This window comes from Zootoca vivipara, chromosome 10 (assembly GCF_963506605.1).
Source record: "Zootoca vivipara chromosome 10, rZooViv1.1, whole genome shotgun sequence".
Lineage (NCBI taxonomy): Eukaryota > Metazoa > Chordata > Lepidosauria > Squamata > Lacertidae > Zootoca > Zootoca vivipara.
In genome coordinates this window covers 31,180,730-31,200,860 of record NC_083285.1, presented here as the reverse complement: position 1 = coordinate 31,200,860, position 20,131 = coordinate 31,180,730, and the positions used below count along the sequence as shown (strand labels likewise).

General features: G+C 39.3%; 1 protein-coding gene across 8 annotated transcripts in view; it reads right to left on the bottom strand.

Annotated features, from left to right (window-relative positions):
• The window catches only part of NAV3 (neuron navigator 3), a 463,204-nt gene that overhangs the window by 39,807 nt on the left and 403,266 nt on the right, over positions 1–20,131 (bottom strand). For 5 of the 8 annotated variants that reach the window (XM_035127692.2, XM_035127685.2, XM_035127687.2 and 2 more), the window contains 6 exons: positions 17,218–17,259; positions 14,990–15,147; positions 13,474–13,662; positions 10,045–10,097; positions 5,054–5,077; positions 3,703–3,780 (listed from right to left, as the gene is read on the bottom strand). In XM_035127692.2, the coding sequence (XP_034983583.2) occupies positions 3,703–3,780; positions 5,054–5,077; positions 10,045–10,097; positions 13,474–13,662; positions 14,990–15,147; positions 17,218–17,259 (544 nt within the window). The remainder of the gene's footprint in view (positions 1–3,702; positions 3,781–5,053; positions 5,078–10,044; positions 10,098–13,473; positions 13,663–14,989; positions 15,148–17,217; positions 17,260–20,131) is intronic. The other 3 variants (XM_060279675.1, XM_035127688.2, XM_035127690.2) reach the window with 1 other exon arrangement.

The window sequence follows — 20,131 nt, the reverse complement described above, 5'->3', positions numbered from 1 at the left end:
TGGGTATGTTCAGTCTGGAGAAGAGAAGACTAAGAGGAGATATGATAGCCATCTTCAAATATCTAAACGGCTGTCACATGGTAGATGGCGCGAGCTTGTTTTCTCCTGCTCCGGAGAGTAGGACTTGAACCAATGGGTGCAACTTACAAGAAAGGAGATTCTGATTGAACATCAGGAAGAACTTCCTGACAGTAAGATGGTGAACAGAGGAATGGACAGGGGAATGGACTCCCTCAGGAGGTGATGGACTTGGAGGTTGAAAAGCCATCTGTCACAGATGCTTTAGTTAAGATTCCTGCATTGCAGGGGGTTGGACGAGATGATCCTCAGGGTCTCCTTCCAACTCTACAATTCTTTAATTCTCTGATTCTATGCATTACTGCAAAATTCACTTTTTCAATGAAAAAGCACCAATCAAATAATATTAAGCATTAAAATCGACAATTGCATTCCAACAGAGAAAGCACTTTTGCTGCATTATGAAAATCATGGTTTAAACACTTATTGCTAGGCAACTGTCACTTCTACAGAGAAAAAAATATATACTTCAAAAATTAAAATTGGGTTCTTGTCTTGCACTGTTGATTTTTTTAAAAAAAAAAAACCACAAATGGAACAATGGCCCATTTTTCCTTGAGTAACAGTATATGTGGGGGGATGTCTTCAGATTTTTGACAGTTCATGCCTTATTTTTTTAAAGATTTTAAGGAAAAGAAATGTGTTCATTTAAATTTAAATTAATAGCAGTTCCATCCTATCCATGAGTGAGGCCTCCTGGGCAAGGATAGGGATGGCTAAAAGTCTCCTAATTTTATACCTTAGGGAAACTCCTTCTAAATTAATTTGTCTACTTAGGACAGCCATAGAACCCATGTACATGACATAGGCATTGTCACAATCCCTCCCCCCTAACCCAGACCAGACCTCCTTTGAGGAAGAGAACCCTGTAGAGAAACCCAGTACAACTTTGCAAGAACCACAAGCCTACAGTGCCTTGTCTCGTGAATTTCTCACCTGTGCACTCCCAGGAACTCTTTCAACCAATGCCAGTTCTGCATTCCCTGCTCTCCAGGACTCAAGATGTGCTGATCAAAGAGAAACTAAATATGCTAGGTAGGACCAAAGACATTTCAATCTAGTAGGAAGTCTGCTGGTTAGATACAAATTGAACTAAAAGAACTCCTTTAAAAAAATAGTTCTGGGATTTCCCCTTCAGCAGCTCAGAAGCAAACAACAAAGGGAAATTCAATCACCAAGTTGAAGTAACTGGAAATCAAGACATCAGCAGCAGCTGGAGTTTGAGTAGATTAAATTGTAAAAAAAAAGAAGAGGAAGAAGAAGATGCCTTGGGCTTTATCAGCTGAGATGAATAACTAGATACTGAACAGAGCAAAGGAGTCTCAGATAAGATAATCTTGCCTTACAAACAAGAAATAAACACATGCTTGCTAAATTATGGCTTCCAATAGGTATTGTTACTAAGTCAGAAAACAGGAAAATGGAAAAAGATGTGCAAAAAGACATTTCGATTTTTATTCTGACGAAGATTGCGCACACAAATCTAAATGATGCGTTGATTGAGGCCAAAGTGCAACTTAATCAATGGGGCAAATTTGCAGTAACTAACATTCCATTGATTTCAGTGTGACTAAAGTGGCCCACAGACCTAATATGGTCCATCAGATCTCTGTATCAGGGCCTGGCATTCTCCCCACGTCCCACCCTCTTCTCCTAAGCAATGCCTCTTTTCCTCCTACCTCTACTGTTCCAGAGCAAGCAGCATGTGCAAGATGAGTTCTTCCTACATCATTGACCATTTTATTTCCATCCTATGCTGAGAAAAGGACTCGCCTTTCTTCTTTCACAGTGATGAAACACTGAAAACTAGTAACACAGGAAGTCTTCCAAAACTGTTCAAACATTTTCAAATTAACTTTAAATTTTCACTTCTGTGGTTACTGCTAATCTAGGATGCATTACTCTTGCTGGCCATAAATGGAAGCCGAAGTTCTGACACTGACTGACCGTAGCAAGTTGTTCAAAAATTGTTTGTCAAAGTAGAACAGAATATGGATTTTTTGGGTTCATCCTTCAACAGGATTAATAATTTAATATGGTGGATACTAGCTACACAAAAGCAATCTTATATGTCCAGAATTACAACACCTTCAATCATACAAGTGGGTTCCTTTTAGGGAAAGCAGAAATGTCAAAAGATAAGCTGCTAGAGTACTACAAAAAAGTTGGAAATGTAGTCCATAGCTGAACTTCTCTGCTCCTAGTCAGTCACATTTCAAAACACATAAACGATAAAAATGTTGCATTATTCAAAAGCACCCACCAATGTCACCAGCTGACACCTGACATTTTATTTTCTGCCAGTAGTAATTGCTGTGCTTCAACAAAAGCTAAAATCATTTTGTAGAATCTCAAAATCCCAACAGCTACCTCCTTTTGGATTTCTTTTTTAAAGCTGCATTTCACACAATCCTTTACGTACTGTGTATGTAAAAGAATCAAACATGAGTAGTTATCATTGTCTTACTGACAGTAGAAATGGCTGTAGCTGTAAATCTGCCCCTGTTTATAAGTTCCATTTCAGTGCTTTGGTTGAGTATCTGTGCATGGCATGGTATCGCTTTTCTTTTTTACGTCCTTTTATGATTAAGTGTTTAATAAGTAGAATGTGAATATCATTCAAATAGAAAGAATAAATAATATATCACATGAAAGTAATAGCACTTTTTTATTATAAGCAAGAATTTGAAATCCCACCATCCTGATTTCCCATATCCTAGAAAGAAAATACTTAAATTTTGGTGTGGCCATAGAAACACCTGACAAAATATCTGCGCCAAGCACTTTGAGAGCCACAACAGCAACACTGCAGGAAAGCAGATATTTTTGGGAGATTGCTAGATAAAATGGCCAGTGAATGCTTTCTGAATTATTAGGAAATGCATTAAAGGGGGCAATGCCTTTCACCCCTAGCCCCCATTTTGCACTGTATAATCTAGGTTTGGGTGGGTGGGAAAGGGAGGAGTTTGAAGCTCTGTGAGCTAACAATATTTGGGAGAAAAGCACAAAATAAATAGTTAAAATAAAATAAAATAACAATAATTCTCCCTCCCACAAACACATTTAAAAAGCCGTAGAATATTTATCAGCCAAAGGCCTGGTTGAAGAGGAACATTTTCACCTGGTGCCTAAAGATGTATAATGAAGGCACAATATGAACCTCCCTGGGGAGAGCATTCCACAAACAGGGAGCTACTGCAGAAATGGCCCAGTCTTGTGTTGTCACCCTCCGGACCTCTCATGGAGGAAGCACATGAAGAAGAGCCTCAGATGATGAGGTCCTTGAGGTTTTGTGGTCCTGATCACATATGTTGCATTACAATGTATACATGTGTTCTATTTCTATAACACTTTTAAGCATGCATCTGCATTCACCCAAAGTCAGAAAAGATTCCCTTTTTTCTGTTTGTTTGTTTGTTTGTTTGTTGTTTGCTTGCTTGCTTGCTTGGCACCCTACACTGGCTTGAAGAATAGTAGTATAAATGCCTTTAAAGTCATCAGTCTCACCTGTGTTTGCAAAGGGATAATGGCAGTGGTCTTCCTCACATGATTATTGTGATTATAAAAGCATATATACATTAAAAACCCTGTAGAAATTATTAATGACAGCAGTAAATGACTTACATTAGCTGACAGCTGTGATGTCAGGGTGGCCACTTTTTCCTGCGATGCAACCAGCTCCCTTCGTAGTTTATGAATTTGCTGGATGTGGGAACAAACACAAATGTCTCTCAAAATATGCCAGTATAACCTTATGCTTTAACTAAGGCTATTCAACATGAGAAATTACGGTAGAAGAATAGCTGGTGCTGTTTGTTCCAACATTTGTGTATACGCTACAGACAGTACTGTATATCAAAGGCTTCATCTATGGTTTGAAAATTTCCATTAAGATACAACATACACACATCACATAAATCTAAATTTTAAAGCCTCATAGATATTTATTTAAAATGTGTGAATGATGATACGAACTGAATTGCATAAGCTTAGTATTAAGCAAGTGAAGCATGAGTTAATTTCTATCCAATGCAGTGCTGTGTAGCTCACTTTTTCCCCTTATTTTTTTTTACCATTCTCCATCAATTAGTGAGAAAACTGTATTCAAACATTATCAGGGGAGAGAGAATTTTTTGTGAAATTCTCATGGCTGGGGTGTGGGAATTTTGTCATACTTTTCTTATTTCTGAAGCATGTCTGTGAGTGTCCCTTTTTGCATTCTGTAAATCACCACACTTCTTTATCCTCCCTGAAGGCCCACACTTCAGGCTTTTGCAGAACAGCAAGTGCAGGTAGCCCTGAAGGCTAGAGAATAATGGAGACATGTTTACTGGGGCTGGGGTGTGTGTGTGTCAAATAGATGCCCCAACTCCCGGTTGCCTTGCAACATTAAGTTCAAAACCCCACACCCAACAAAATCCTAAAGAAATTATAAAACGCCAGAAGAATGGGTAAGAAAAATGGAAGCCTCGGTCACAGGGAAAGAAAACCTTTGAGAAAATGGAGGAAAGATTTTGGCATATCTATATGGAGGATAGATTTTGGCATCATATATATATATATATATGAGAATGATGGAATAATGACTCAAATCCCTGCCAAATGAGTAAGAGACATCCCACAAAACATCAACCACAAGTGTACTAGACTTGACCTTTAGTGCATCTCTATAGTATTTTAGTAGTTTAATAGCCCTTATCATAAAAGTCAGTTAATTATTTGAGTAGGAATGGATTCATTAGGGTGATGGCTGGTAAAGTCAGGTGAGGATAGCAGTAAGAGGTTGCTGGCAACTGGTGGTGACTGAGGGGACCTTGTGCCCTTTCTGATAAGAAAATGTGCTGGCCTAAATAACACCATACAAGTACATGAGAGCTGATGTCATCATAGGTTCATGCTGGGCATTTGAGGCTATTGAAAAGCACTCTGTACAGCAAAATATTGTGTATAAAATTAATAATGCCAATCTTTTTACCTCTGAATGTGCTTTTTCTTCAGCCTATGGGAGAAAGTGAAAGCAAGAGCAGTTATTTATGGAAACAGACAACTGAATTTTACAGGTGAAACTTGGAAAATTAGCATAGCATTGAAAAGTGCATTTATTTCAGTAATGCAGCTTAAAAGGTGAAACCAATATATGAGATAGATGCATGACATGCAAAGCAAGATATGTCAAGCCTTTATTTGTTGTAATTGTAATTATTTGTTGTTAAGCGGGTCAATTATAAATGGAATGTAATTAATGAAATGTAATAGCGATGTTTATTTTTGTATTATTGTAACTATTTGTTTTATTACTGTAGAATTTCCAAAAGAAAGCATTTGTAAAAATTAAAAGAAAAATTAAAAATAATAAGATGCATTACTGAAATAAATGCACTTTTCAACAATATTCTAATTTTCTGAGTTACATCTGTATTTAAGAAAATCAAAATAATAGCTTCTGACTCAGACAAAAACCAGTTCTCAAATATAATTGCAAAAAAGCAGCATAAGAATGAAGATAGCAAGATTATAAACAGATTTTTGGATGCAACTTTCTCTGCAAATGAAGTTACTACTAGTGTTTTAGGACACAACCTTATACACCTTTACCTGGGAGGATGTTCTATCAAACATAACAGGACTGACTTCTGAGTAGATACTTTAAGACCTGCTGACTCTGTCTTATACCTGAAAGATTTCTTAATTTTTTGTGCATTATCCTGCGCTAGGATTTGAACTGAATGGGCTATTGAAGGACTATATAGAAATTTCAAAATAAAAATAACAGAGAATAAGGTTACAGGTAGGTAGCCGTGTTGGTCTGGGTCGAAGTAAAATAAAAAAATTCCTTCAGTAGCACCTTAAAGACCAACTAAGTTGGAATGTCCTGGGAGATTGAAGTGTTCTCCTACTGGTTTTTCTGTCTTCTGGTTCCTGATGTCAGATTTATGTCCATTTATCCTTTGGCGTAGGGTTTGGCCTCTTTGTCCAATATAGAAGACAGAAAAACCAGTAGGAGAACACTTCAATCTCCCAGGACATTCTATACAAGATCTCAAAGTAGCTGTCTTACTACAAAAGAATTTCAGAAATAGACTGGAAAGAGAAGTTGCTGAATTACAACTTATCACCAAGCTCAAAACCATGGAGGGACCTGGTTTGAACAGAGATATCGGATTCTTATCTCATTATACATGATAAGCGATCTTCAGCCATCTCAACCCTTGCTTTTTCATGCAAAACCATTTGCAGTCGTTTTCGGTCATCAACAGCTATCAGTCAGTCAATCACCCACTTCCACCACCCTTCTGAGTGATCCCCCCTCCCCTCCCCATCCCCACCCCTTCTCTACATAAGTGCCTGGGGACTCCTATTTCACTGTATCTGAAGAAGTGTGCATGCACACGAAAGCTCATACCAAAATAAAAACTTAGTTGGTCTTTAAGAGAATAAGGTGGTTCTTAGAAACACCATCAAGCAAAGACTCCTAAAATTTTGGTATAGAAATATCGATAGTTCCATGACACTGCCAAGGAAGCCCAGTTTACAGACTCAAAAGGCCTCTTCCTTTGAAGCATAACACTTGGAATAAAACCAAAGGGGAGGAGTAAAAACAAGAAATTTTACACAAGTCTGCATTAATCAGACACAGCTGTGATATAATGAGAGCAAAGAGAGTGACAGTCTGTTTGATGCATCTTTTGCAGCAAAAGTAACAAAGCTTTTTGTACCTCTTATCCCAGCAGTATGATCAGAGGCACAGAAAATCATATGAAAACATATTTGTGGGCACCATGACATAGTAGTGGGGGGAGAGTTCTATTTTAAAAAGATAGAACAGCTAGTACTTTAAACGCAATGTGTAGATGTGAAAGAAGGCGTGGAGCACTGTATAATATCACAGAAGAAATTTTGTTCTTTATGGTCTTCTTGCCTATCACTGAAATCAAACTCTATGCTTGATATTTCCACTGGAGTACCATTTCTTGATTAGGGGCTGCACAATCATATGAGTTTTATCCCTAGGAGCCTATGAGAACAAAGAGGGGAAACGCTGAACAGGGATTATGTCCTTCAACTGCAATTCACACTACTGATTTTATAGTCCAAAAGCATCCCTTGCCCTTAACGAAAAGGTTTTTAGCTCCCATTATCACAGCTAGATACTCAAATGCTGAACAAGAAGTGATGCCGAGTGGTGAGAAAAGGAGAAAGGGTCTAGCAACAGAAATCTTAGAATGATCATTCTTATCGGCTGATGTGGTGTGGGGTAAGTGTATGATTCATAAACATTCGTCCTACTTGTCGAAAAAGGTAATGGTTACCTGACTGTGCAATTCAAGCAGGGCAGCAAGTGCGACTGTTGCCTGGCATGGCCATGGACGAACCAGAGGCAGTCTCCTGGTTCCCGCGTGGCTGGTGGAGGACGTCACTTTTTCCTTCACCGGCCGTGCGAGCCGCTGCCCCTAGCTTCACCACATAATTCGTTGCTGGATTCCCCAGCCTCCCAACCTATGCAACATGTTTGCCTGGAAGTGAGCAGGCAGCCCACACTTAAAACCTTGCTATGGAAGTATTTGGTCACTGTATTCAGAGAGGGCAGGGAGGAATTTGCCTGCAGACTAATTGGGCTTATCTAGGGATTTTGGATACCACATAGAAATTGTCACAACTTGTTGGCAGATAAGGTATTGGGTTGGATTCTTGGGACTCAGCTATACAGCTGCAAATAAAACATTTTAAGTGTGTTTTAAGTGCAATATACAATGTGGCACTAGATGGCGATGGTGAGCCTTATGGAAAATGCAATGTACAGTGGTACCTCTACTTACGTGCCCCTCTTGTTACGTATCCTTTGGGATACGCACACGTCAAACCTGTAAGTATATTTGCGGCTTTCGTCGTGCGTGCATGTGCAGTAGAGCTCTGTCGTGCTGCGTGTGTGTGCAGAACAGGCACCTCCGGCTGCGGAAACCTCAGGATCCAACCAGAGCTCCGGAACGGATCCCATCCGCAACCAGAGGTACCACTGTATTTTGTAAAACGCTTAAAAAAAACATTTGCAGAACAGTTTTTATGTGTGTGTATATTCCACCTTAGTCTAGGTGGTGGAGAGGAGGAGGTTCGGAGCCCTCCTCACTTTAAGGAACCGGGATACGCTATTAAAGGGGTCCATGGAGAGGTGGTTCTGTCCAGATACCCAGATGGTGGGTGATAGGCCACAGCACCCCTCAATATGGCACTCTTGAAAGTAGCACCTTGATTTCATGTACGTCTTAACCCAGGATTGACCCTGTAAAATAATCATTCAGCAGGCAGACTAGGTGATGCAGGATACATACCCAATGGCTATGCCAAAACCTACTGGCATCTGTATAATCAATAAAGTTGTGGCCTATTTGATCCCAATAGGTTGTCCTGGGTTTAATATATCTTCCCATGCTGTAGCCCCCCCCCCCAATGATCATGAGCTAACTGCACCTGGGGCTTCACTAAAGGTTACAATAGTCTAAATTGCTAATGCAAATATATTTGCAAGCATAGAAATGCTTCAAAAATATAGACAGGTCAAAAAATATATATACAGGCTGATTCAATGAATCTTGAAGTTCATACACAACAATTTGTGTTTTACATCTACCAGTTCAGTGGAGTTAGCATTTGGCATTCGATATAAGCACGTTCAGGTGGCAAGAACATTATTCTGTGCCCTTAAAAATCTGAATTCTCAAGCATATAAACTCAAATGTGCCAAATATGCTCTATGCATAATGCAAATTAAAGCTGGATTTTATATCTCCCTTCCCCAGGTCGACCATATTTGGAACATTGCTCAGTTCTTCAAAAGAGCTACAGTTAATGTAAGTTGAGATAATATGCAAATTATGAGCGTTAGGCACTAAAATTAAATATGCAATATGCAAATGTTCCTAAGTGCATATATGACTTTAATCTGCAAGCTTTGTTACAAATTTTTAAAATAGAGTTTGGTATTTTAATGGACAGGGGAAGTTGTTGGAAAGATCTGTTTGGTGGCATGAGAACATACATGGGCAAGTTATCATAACCAAAGCAACCTCAACATAGAGAATATAATTCAATCCATGATTCATCATGAACCTCATGAACAATTGTTTCCAAACATCTTTGTACTTTAAGGAGGCAGCAGCCATGCTTTCAACAAAAACTGAATCCAAAGTATCACACAAGTAGCTTTGCTTTCCAAAGTAGGGCTTAGGTCATTCATTTCTTGAACAGCACTATACCTCACAGTGTGCTGCAAAATGTATGATAAGCTTGCTCTATGTTCAATAACTTATCAAAACTCTAGCTGTGCCAGTAGGTTTTCCACCCTAAGTACCCTGTATTACATGAAATGCATTGCAGTATTTCCTTCTCTCTCCAGCCAGAAGTTGACATTGTTTCCTAAATTCAACATAAAAATAAAAATTTTCCACTGTCTGAAAGTTCAAATATGTCTAATAATTAAAGTCACCTACTGTCTGGTTCCATAAAAATCATCTTATGTCAGAATCCAAAACTGCAACCTCAAAGCAACACTGTAATTTCAGAATAATCTTTCACACCTCAGCAGGTCCCTACCAAAGCAATCCACCAAGTGCTATCGGCTCTTTTAATGTGCTCAAAAATGGCGGTGGGACAAGGTAGAATGGCTAAGCATGAGGGCACTGAGCAGCACACAACAATAACAATTGGCACTGGTAGATTTTGTACAATTCCACTTTCAAAGGGAAAACACAAAAGATGTTACAGATAGCGAATTTTAATGCAAGGAGGCAGTTGTGCATTGTACTTTGAAAAGTATAAGGAAAATGTTAAAGTCAAACAGCAGTGAGAGATTTTCATTGCCCTACCTATGTCAAATTTCCATCTGTTTCCTGAACCGCTTAGCAATCCCCCTGGCTTTCCATGGTATGCATGATATCATGAAGTACAGTCTTTTATATATTGTCAACTTACTGTGGAGTAGAGAGAAGAGGTGCTGGAAACTAGGGATAACGAAGACCCGTGTACTAAAAAGAGAAACATCAAGAGCATTATCACAAAGATATTGATGAAGCAACAGGAGTTATTTCCCATCACGAGCAACAACAGAACATCTCTTTTCAATTAGGAACAACTAAAAAGAAAAAAAAGAAAGCTACCGTATTATTGAGGTTATCCATTTACACACACACACACACACACACACACACACACACACACACACACACACCGGTTGTTCCTATAACACCTAGAATGGTTTTTGTCCATTGAAAAACACTTGCATTTGGATTGTAATAGTCCACTGCCTTTTTGCTAGCAAACAACAATTACGTTACCCTTCTTTGATAGTAAAATATCATCTGAACATCACCTTTTGGCAAAGCAAAATGATGACTTCTAAACTGTGGTTTGGAATGAAAGTAAATCTTAGTCTGTGTGTGTGTTTTTGTGTGCATATCCTTCATTGGATGACTCAAAAAGCAAATACAGTAATAGAGGGCTCAATCCAGATTAAGGCTATGATTTGGGGGGTGGGGATAGGATAATTTAATCCTCACTTAAAATTCTCTAAGTATTTATTTGTGTAAGATAATGGGGAAGATTTAGAATGTCTGAACGGGGATAACCTATTTTCACTGTTAAAAGCTGAATTTCCAATAAATATTATTGGAACTCCAGAACTGTTACTTTTATTATGATTTAACACTTGCGTAGCACTTTAGATAGATATTAGTACCTAATGTATCCTAGTTATGATTTACCCTAAAGCTAGCCAGTTAGCTTTAACGGAACAGCATAGATGTGAATTTGATATCCATACTGAAATGCTCTACCTGCTATTATTACTCAGGTAGAATTATACCACCACATTGCTTGGCACTCCCCAGCAAAACTGTGATAGAGATATGCTGGGCCAACACTAACATCGCCATATTTCTTCGTCAAGAGAAATGCAAAACATCATTCCTTTTTTCAGATCGGTACAGATCTATTCATCCCTACAGTTCAGTCCATAGGTGCCAAGTTTTCCCTTTTCTCACGAGGAAGCCTATTCAGCATAAGGGAATTTCCCTTTAAAAAAAGGGAGAACTTGGCAGCTATGGTTCAGTCACACCTGTTCCACAATATCCCTTACTTTTCCAGTGCTGATATCCTTAGCTGAGGATGTCTAGCCAAGGCCTGCTTAAGCTTGTTGGAACATTACATGGTATAAAGTCAGCAGGGATTGCTGCAAATGCCAGAAGGAGGGGAAAAAAAGGATCTGCAAAGCTTGGCCTGCTGCCAGCTCTAGACAGAAAAATAGCTAGACAGATAGTGCTTGTGAATTGGAGGTGGAAAAAAACACTGACTTTTTGTGTAGTGAGGCAGTGTGGGAGAGCTTAACTAGACGTAGCCAGAAACTCTGAGAAAAGTGGGGAAAGTGAAAATCAGGCTGATGAAAGCAAAAGCCTGGGAGAGCTTCAACAGCTTAGCAGCCCGGGTGGCATGGATCATCATCCCCGGCAGAAAGATAAACAGCTGTGAAATTATTGTCCCCGCAGAGATCTGAATAGGTAAAGCATATGGGAGGTTTTTAGAGCTTGACAAAAGTCTGCATGAATACTCATTTGAGTACAGATAAGCCTAAATATATGTAAGAATGCTATATTATGTTGTATTAATTATAGTATATGGCAGCTGCCTTCGTTTTTAACAAAGTTCTGCATATTGAAAAACTGCAATTGTCTAAATATTAAAGAGGAGTTGTTAGTACCAGGGTCCCCAAACTAAGGCCCGGGGGCCGGATGCGGCCCAATCGCCTTCTCTATCCGGCCCACGGATGGTCCAGGAATCAGCATGTTTTTCCATGAGTAGAATGTGTCCTTTTATTTAAAATGCATCTCTGGGTTATTTGTGGGGCCTGCCTGATGTTTTTACATGAGTAGAATGTGTGCTTTTATTTAAAATGCATCTCTGGGTTATTTGTGGGGCATAGGAATTCGTTCGTATTTTTTTTCAAAATATAGTCTGCCCCCCCACAAGGTCTGAGGGACAGTGGACCGGCCCCCTGCTGAAAAAGTTTGCTGACCCCTGTTTAGTACATCTGCCTCACCAACAACAACTAGCCTCTGAGTGTATTCATATTGTAGTGGTACCACAGGGCTACGTGGCAGGGTTTAATGCATATCTGAACCTAAACATGTACATGTGTATTCAAACACAATTCAGCTTTATCATATTTGTAGCCCTTGAAAGCACATCAAAATGCAAGTAGATAAATAGGAACCGCTATAGCGGGAAGGTAAACGGCGTTTCCATGTGCTGCTCTGGTTTGCCAAAAGCGGCTTTGTCATGCTGGCCACATGACCTGGAAGCTGTACGCCGGCTCCCTCGGCCAATAATGCGAGATGAGCGCGCAACCCCAGAGTCGGTCACGACTGGACCTAATGATCAGGGGTCCCTTTACCTTTTTACCTATCCTACTTTAACCCCTGACTGACCCTATAAAGTTCAAAGCTGAGGAACTATGTCTGGCCCAAATGACCTGAGCAGGAATTTGAATTCAGATCTTTGCAGCCAAACACTTTCCCCTATATTTAGATGCAATGCCCCAAAATGGGCTGCTCTGAAAGCAAGCCTGCTCACAATCTGTGATATAGACTAACAAACCAGGATGTGAAACCACAGTTTGAAGCTGGTTTGCAAATTATGCCTGTGTGAAGTAATAAGTCTTTCAGCCTGTTTGTAAAATTGCTGCTTTTGGCTTTAAACGTTTTTGCGCATAGGATGGCGAGAAGTTCACAGGAAGATTTAACGTACAAGGGGCTGCTTTGTTCACAGGAGAGTCAAAAGTTTAAGAGATGTTTTGCCCAGTAAACTTTGCGCAGACAGATAAAAGATTTATGCTAGGAAATTGACAATATAGGGAAAAGGAAACGCAATACTCTTTCTCCTGATTAGCTAAAAGGTTTGGAAGGGAATATTGTATAGAAGTCAAGCTAGAAAACAGGATACTGTTATTTAGTTTTGGGTTAAAGTTGTGAAGTCAGAATTGAAGAGCTTGGGTTAAAGAGTTGCAAAAGAGAAAATGGGGTTGAACACTGAACAGTGTTGGTTTGCTCAGTTGGGTGCTGCAAGACAAAGGAACCAGGAGAGGGCCATGAAGAGACCCAAAAGGATGCAATTTGGTAAGTGTTGGCTTGATCACAAAAATAGAATAGGCATAGCTGGGTGCATTTATTTCCATTGATCTTTGATTTCATTTTATGTGTTAACTGCTCAATCTGTAAAATAAACCTGTTGTACACCTGAAGCTGAAACTATGGTGTGGCTTCTTAACTCTAGTTAACTCTATGGCACAAACCATAGTTTCATGCTACACCGAAAGGCAGCCTCTGTTAAATATACCACACATAGCCTTACCTTCTTCCATGCTGTCTCTGAATGACCCAGAATGACTGATTGCACGTGGTCTATCTTCCAAGGAGGTGGCACTGCCACACAACTGGGAATCATCGTAAAGATCGAAAGAAGAATCTTGTGCAGGGATGCTGTTGGACCGCATCATACTGGGCCCAGGGAGTTTGAATTGGGATAAGTTTGTTGGACTCACTGAAATAATAATAATAATAATAATAATAATAATAATAATAATAATAATACCATAAGTTTTGATAACACATTACTGCACTGCAGGGGGGGGGGGAGAAAGCTCTACCAAATAACATTTGGGCTTTTAATTTTTTGATGAATTAGAAACACTTTTAGAGTGTTTTCTCATAAGCATGTTTGGCTTATTTTTGTCTGAAGCTCCTCCCTACCGAGTTAAAACAGATCCCATAGAAAAATGATTTTGTTTTCAGTAGTTCCAAATTTATTTACAATTATAATATGGCATTTCCTAATCTGTAGTACAGGTATGGAGATAATTTTGCCAAGATTACCAGTATCTGTTCAAATAACTTTTTCCTCCTGCTAAAACACACACACACATACATATGCACCAGTCCTCATATTAAGTGGGAACTTTCATATGTGTGGGCTTTATCAAAAAGAGAAGTAACAGGACCCCCCCCCCCTTTCTTGGTTCAAATACTGCTCTCACAGTTTGGAAAGCTGTTTTTTTCAACAAGCTTAAAGGGAACATTTCTGACCCATCTAGCTGATGTGGAACTAGGGCCAAGGAAAACAGCATTTATCTGCCCCTTCAGACATTAGGGTCAAATATTTTGAACTAATGGCCTATGTCAAGATGTTTCCAGCATTGCTGGCTGTGTCTAAAATAAAAATGTCTGGAGCAGTATTTTCTGAGAGTCTTTTAACACACTGGAAAAATGGCCCACAGAGAAAAGAAATGCTAGAGGGGTGGAAGAAAGCTTTTGCAATAAGCCATTGTACTGGGTCACCACAATGGAGGAAAACAAATCCACGGAAACACACAGATTTGGTTCTACCAAAGGGGGAACATACAGTATGTCTATATTCCTTGCCTTCACTTGCAGTCTAAGCATTGACATACAATTATACTGAAACAAATGGAACTTACTTCTGAGTAAATGAGATCTCGTACTTAAAAATGCTCAGCAAAATATAGGAGAAGAATGCACTTTTAATTATTTTTCCAGCCCAGCAGTCAAAGTTGGCCCATTGGGGGGTTGGTACAGATAAGGATCTGCTCACTGGGCTGAAAAAAATAAAAATTAATTCTCCACCCCTACTGTAGATGCTGAGGTTCCAAGCTGTGCAGGACTTTAACCCGTACTTGGAACTGATCCCCAGAATGGACTGGGAGACAAGGAATATGTTCAGATACGGTAGGAGCGGGGGGGGGGGGGAATGCATGCTTAATTTTAGATGGCTGAAGTTATGCATTCTAAAAGAGTGAGGGAGAGCTTAAAATGTATAAAGGAAGCTCAGCAAGTAGTTTCTTTTTCTTTACCTAAGTTTGAAAAGTATTTCCCAGTTGCAGATGAAGACATGGCTGTAGGAGATACCAAAGGAGACTGACTTCCAGTGTCTTGCAGCCCTCCGGTAGAATGAGAACGCAGCCACTCTTTCCCTTCCTCCTGACTGGCCTGCCGAGAGGATGGCGTATACCTGAAAGACATCACCACTGATACACTGAAAACTTCCACGTGAACTGCACTTAGCAAGAGATTTGTGGCTTGGAATCAAGCAATAATCATACAGTTTGTTTAGTCAATGCTGAACAGGATACTTGGGGTCATGTCACCCAAGAAACAGACGGACAAACAATCAACAATACATATCTGCATGTGATGGGAAGACGTACAAAGGAAACAGCTAAGCCTGATTATAACAGGTTTTTTTTTAAAAAAACCAAACAAACACAACAACTCTAACACATAAAAAAAGATAAAGCAAAAACTTAATTTCAAGCATATCAACAAAGTAGGAAAATGAGAGCTTGGTAGTAAGGAGAGAAGGGTGTCCAATTCCTACATTATACGAGCTACAGGAGCATAGTATACAGGTAGGCTGAAAGCAGAAGAAACAGAAGAGCAGCTGTGAAAGAAATGCATTATTGTTAGTGACATCTGAAGCGACAAAATGCAGCGTTTGGCTCTCAGAAGGGTTGGTCCTTGATGCTATGCCCTACCCCAAACTGATAAGAATGAAGGGAGGGCAAGGGAAATACTCACTTTTAAAGAAATGTGTTTGCAGAAAGAAAAAGCTTTGGGAACCCAACCTCTCACAGACTTTTGGGTGCTGCTCCCAAATACAAGAATGTAACTGCACCAACAGCACACATACTGAAGCCCACTGCCAAACTTTGCGGCAGGGACTGAGAAAAGCAAATTCTTGAATGGATTAACATGGCAAGTTAGCGTGTGCAGGCATTTCAGATAGTTCGGATTTCAACTCAAGAGTGTGCACTTTCTTTGTCATTGTACAAGTAGGCTTCGTTCAGCCAAATTTCTTGCAAACCTTAAAAAAAATTCAATACTGTACGTAGTTCCAGCACCATTTTAAACAACTGCGGTGGGATCAAAAACGTCACACCCACACCCACCCGGACAAGTCAACCATTGTTGTCTGTTGCAGCTGCTCCTCCTTGAGTGCACTGGGAGATTTCTGCTGTTGCAACAATGAGAGTCCTACATCTGTGCAAACAGGACTGCATAGCTGGGCTGCAAAACTTTGGTGAAACTCTTAGAACAATGCACAAGGGGTGGGGTTTCCACATTAACTTCAGGATTGCATGCCGCTATATTTCAGACCTCCATAAAGCCTGCGTATGGGAGATGGTAGTTCGGGTTTATTTTCCCTCACTGGCTCTTATGGTAATGTCTCAGATTCTACGGGATGGCATGCAAGGAAGAGAACTGCAGACTGAATAAACACCATCTACATTTGATTCCAGGAGACACATTAAAATGCTCTGCCATCTGCAGTGTAGTCAGGATTACTACCCAGTGCATTCTTTTTGATGAGCAGGCAGGTTCTTCAGATTTTTCCTTTTCAAAGCCCCTGGCAGACACAAATTGAGGGTTGGCACCCCAATGTGCTACAAGTCAAGTGCAACAGAAGAAGTCATATATTGTTCCTGCGTAGAAAATACCAGCGGTGACAACGCCAGACACTTAACCAATGGTCCTAGCCCTCTGAGTGTGTGATTAAAGCTGGAAGCAAAGCAAGCTTGCTGCAGTTCATTGATTAACATGATTTTTTTCTGGGAGGAAATACGATTACTCCGATCTGAATAAGTGGGAAAGTTTCAGAGGAATTAATTTCTGTCAGACAGAGGGCAAGGAACAAGTCAAGGAGGCAGGGGAGGAATCAACAGTTGCTGAACTTATGTTTGAAGCTAATTTGGGAGTTCCAAATTTGAAGGTTCCACTGAAACATCTGGTTTATTTTGAGGGAATAATTTCTAAATAGAGGTAGAAGGGAGGTTTTAAAAAAAATGTTGTTTCACACTTGTTGAGGGCACTACCTGCATGCTATTTCAACATTTCACATACTGCCAGAGTGAAAGTGAAAGAACATTAAAAGGGGGGGTTATAAAAATATAAAATTGATTTTATATTAGTTGTTTAACAGGAGAAACAGGATACACAGTGACAAGAAAAGGATGAAATATTATAGAAAAAAGTTACGGAACAACAGAGAAACAGCAGCCATGCTGAATAAAACATTGTATACCTTAATCCCTTTTTGGGCAGTGTATTTCTGTCAAGTTGCATGCTGTTAAAACAAAGAAAATCCCCTAAGGACATATAGTAAAAAGAGCACTTCAAAATTATAAATTCTAAAGTGTTGTATCAGAAAAAAGGCATTCGGAATTATTTAAATGTATTCTTTGAAAGGTACCTTTTATGCCACACTGAAAATCATCAGTGCAAGTAATGTATTGCTATTTTTTATCAAAAGGGAAAAAATGTCATACTTTTGTAAAGAAAATAGATATTGATTCGAGAATTTGCTTAATCTTATTCCCATTCCAGCCTTAGTTATTATGGAATTTGAGCATAATAGTCCTAGGAAGGATCATGTGGGCGACAAGGTCAGGAGATTTATCCGGTTTCAGTTTCCTATGATAGTTTGGTTGTCTTCCATAAAGACTATTATCCTGTTAAAGTGTAGCATCACCAGGGAATATTATTATTATTATTATTATTATTATTATTATTATCATTTATTACTTATATCATGCCCACCCAACTGGGTTACCCCAGTCATTCTGGGCAGGTTTTCAAAGGTTAAGTGAAAAACTCATTTCACAAGAACATCTGCGGAACATATTGGGCCTGGTTCAAGTACATTATTATTATTATTATTATTATTATTATTATTATTATTATTATTCTCTATCATGGCACAATATCAAAAAGGAATCACTGCTGAACAAAGTATCTAAACTGAATTTCCAGACAAAATTTGTCACATTTCAGTCCCATTGAAACCAATGGGGCAACTTACCCATGACTTATAAGTCCCAAATGATTTCAATAGAACTAAAAGATAAGGAAATCCATCTCAATCCAAACACGCGAGATAGAGCCTGCCCAAGGTATTCTCTGGCCATGCATCTGGCTTGACCCATCAGCTGAAGAAAGGCAACCCACTCTGTAGCATAAGGATACATTTCCTTACTCTCTTTTCTTATTTCTGTATTGTGATAGGGCAGAACACTATATGTGGATATGCAATAGGGGGGGAATGTTATTTAAGGACATTTTTTTACTGCTGTATCAAATTTCCCTGTTCAAACATTTTGGGGTTGAAACACAAGATTTCAAAAGGTGTGAAAAGCTGCTTGAAGAACGACTAACAATGTTTTGGTGTGACTGTCAGCACCATTTTTTAGGGCTTACGTCTTCTTGACGGAGATCCCAACCAATCATGAATACCAATGGGTGCCAGCTTGAATGATCCCCTTCTCCTCCCACTGCATGCTGTTCAGGGGGTTCTCCAAACCTCACCCAAACCAAAAGGGGAATCTTTTATTGCAAGTATATCTTAAAACCTTTTAATATACAATATCTAATAATGATTGGTAGAAAACAATCTGTGTCTCAAATAAAACCACTTTCCTTTGAGTCCTAACGCTTTGGTTTCTGATATTGTTGTTCTGTATGTAGCTGTGGAGAGACTGTATTTATAAGAATGGTGATGGATGATTCACTTATTTGCCAAGCCTCCTAAGACAGATCTATAATCATTATATTTGAAGGGCCTTGTACAGACGTTCTTTGGATTTGCCCACAGGGGATATTGCAAAAGCAGCCCTAGGCTCATGCTGGTTACATGAACATCAGCCTATGCACATAGCGATGAATCCTGTGATCTATGGACTAGAAAACAAGACGTATGGATCACAAAGATGTTCAGACTAGTATGTACATGTTGTTTGGGGGGGGGTGTTTCAGTGTGACCATGACTCTCCCTTGTATTTTAAACAGCCATTTAAAAAACAAAAACTCAGGAGTTGAAAGAAGTTGAATAATACATGAAAAACACCAGCAATAGCAGAGCCATTTAAATCCATGTATTATTCAAATACTGATCAAATACCGTCACTGATTTTTCAAATATAATGTTAAGATTTCAGGTTTTCTAACACATTCCATAGTATAAACTACTTGTTGTTGTTGTTTAGTCGTTTAGTCGTGTCCGACTCTTCGTGACCCCATGGACCATAGCACGCCAGGCACTCCTGTCTTCCACTGCCTCCCGCAGTTTGGTCAAACTCATGTTCGTAGCTTCGAGAATTACTTACCAAACTCCAATTTACATAATATCCAAATAAAAAACAAGCACGTATCAGGATATTATAATGATGTGCTGCATCAAACTGACAGAACCATGATTTATTTATTTTGCCTAACCCATACTACAATTTAGAAACCTACTTATATAGAGGACTTAAGTTTAGTTTGGAGGATGAGATAATATGGATGTTGGTCCAAGGCTCCTGCGTCCCTTGATTGGCTACAGCTACCGTAGGTGCACAGTCTGTCACATTTTCCATTTATTTGTTCAATTGCATCAGATCAGATGCCCATAGAAAGTCCATGCATTGTCTTAAATATATTTTGGTTTTAGGAGCCTCACACTGCTAATCAGATCTGCATTAGTATGTGCATCCAAATACTGGAGCTTTCCACTTCTTTCAGTAGAATACATATTGAAACACAAAAGCCCTGGCTAGCTTATATATGCTAGAATTTGCATATTGAGCACATCCATTTCCCCTGCCCCCAAACTGAATGCCAGTCAGACAGGTGGGACCACAATCTCCAAATGAGAAATCAAATCCACTTGATTACCATGGCTTTGTTTCTCCATCTGTGGACATGGCAAGAGACGTGGGGTTGTTGCAGGCTAAAAACAGAAAAATGTTGCTATATACCCTAAACTTGATAAGACACAGTGGACTACTGAATGACGTATATAAGTATTAATAAAATAAACCATGTTGGTTTCTAATACGAATATGAACAGATAGAAAATAAACCACCTACTTCAAACGCTACTTAATAGTGTCTAATACTGATTATTTTCCTACTAAAAACACATGTGTATCAGTTTTTGGAAAAGTCCATTATTTTGCAGT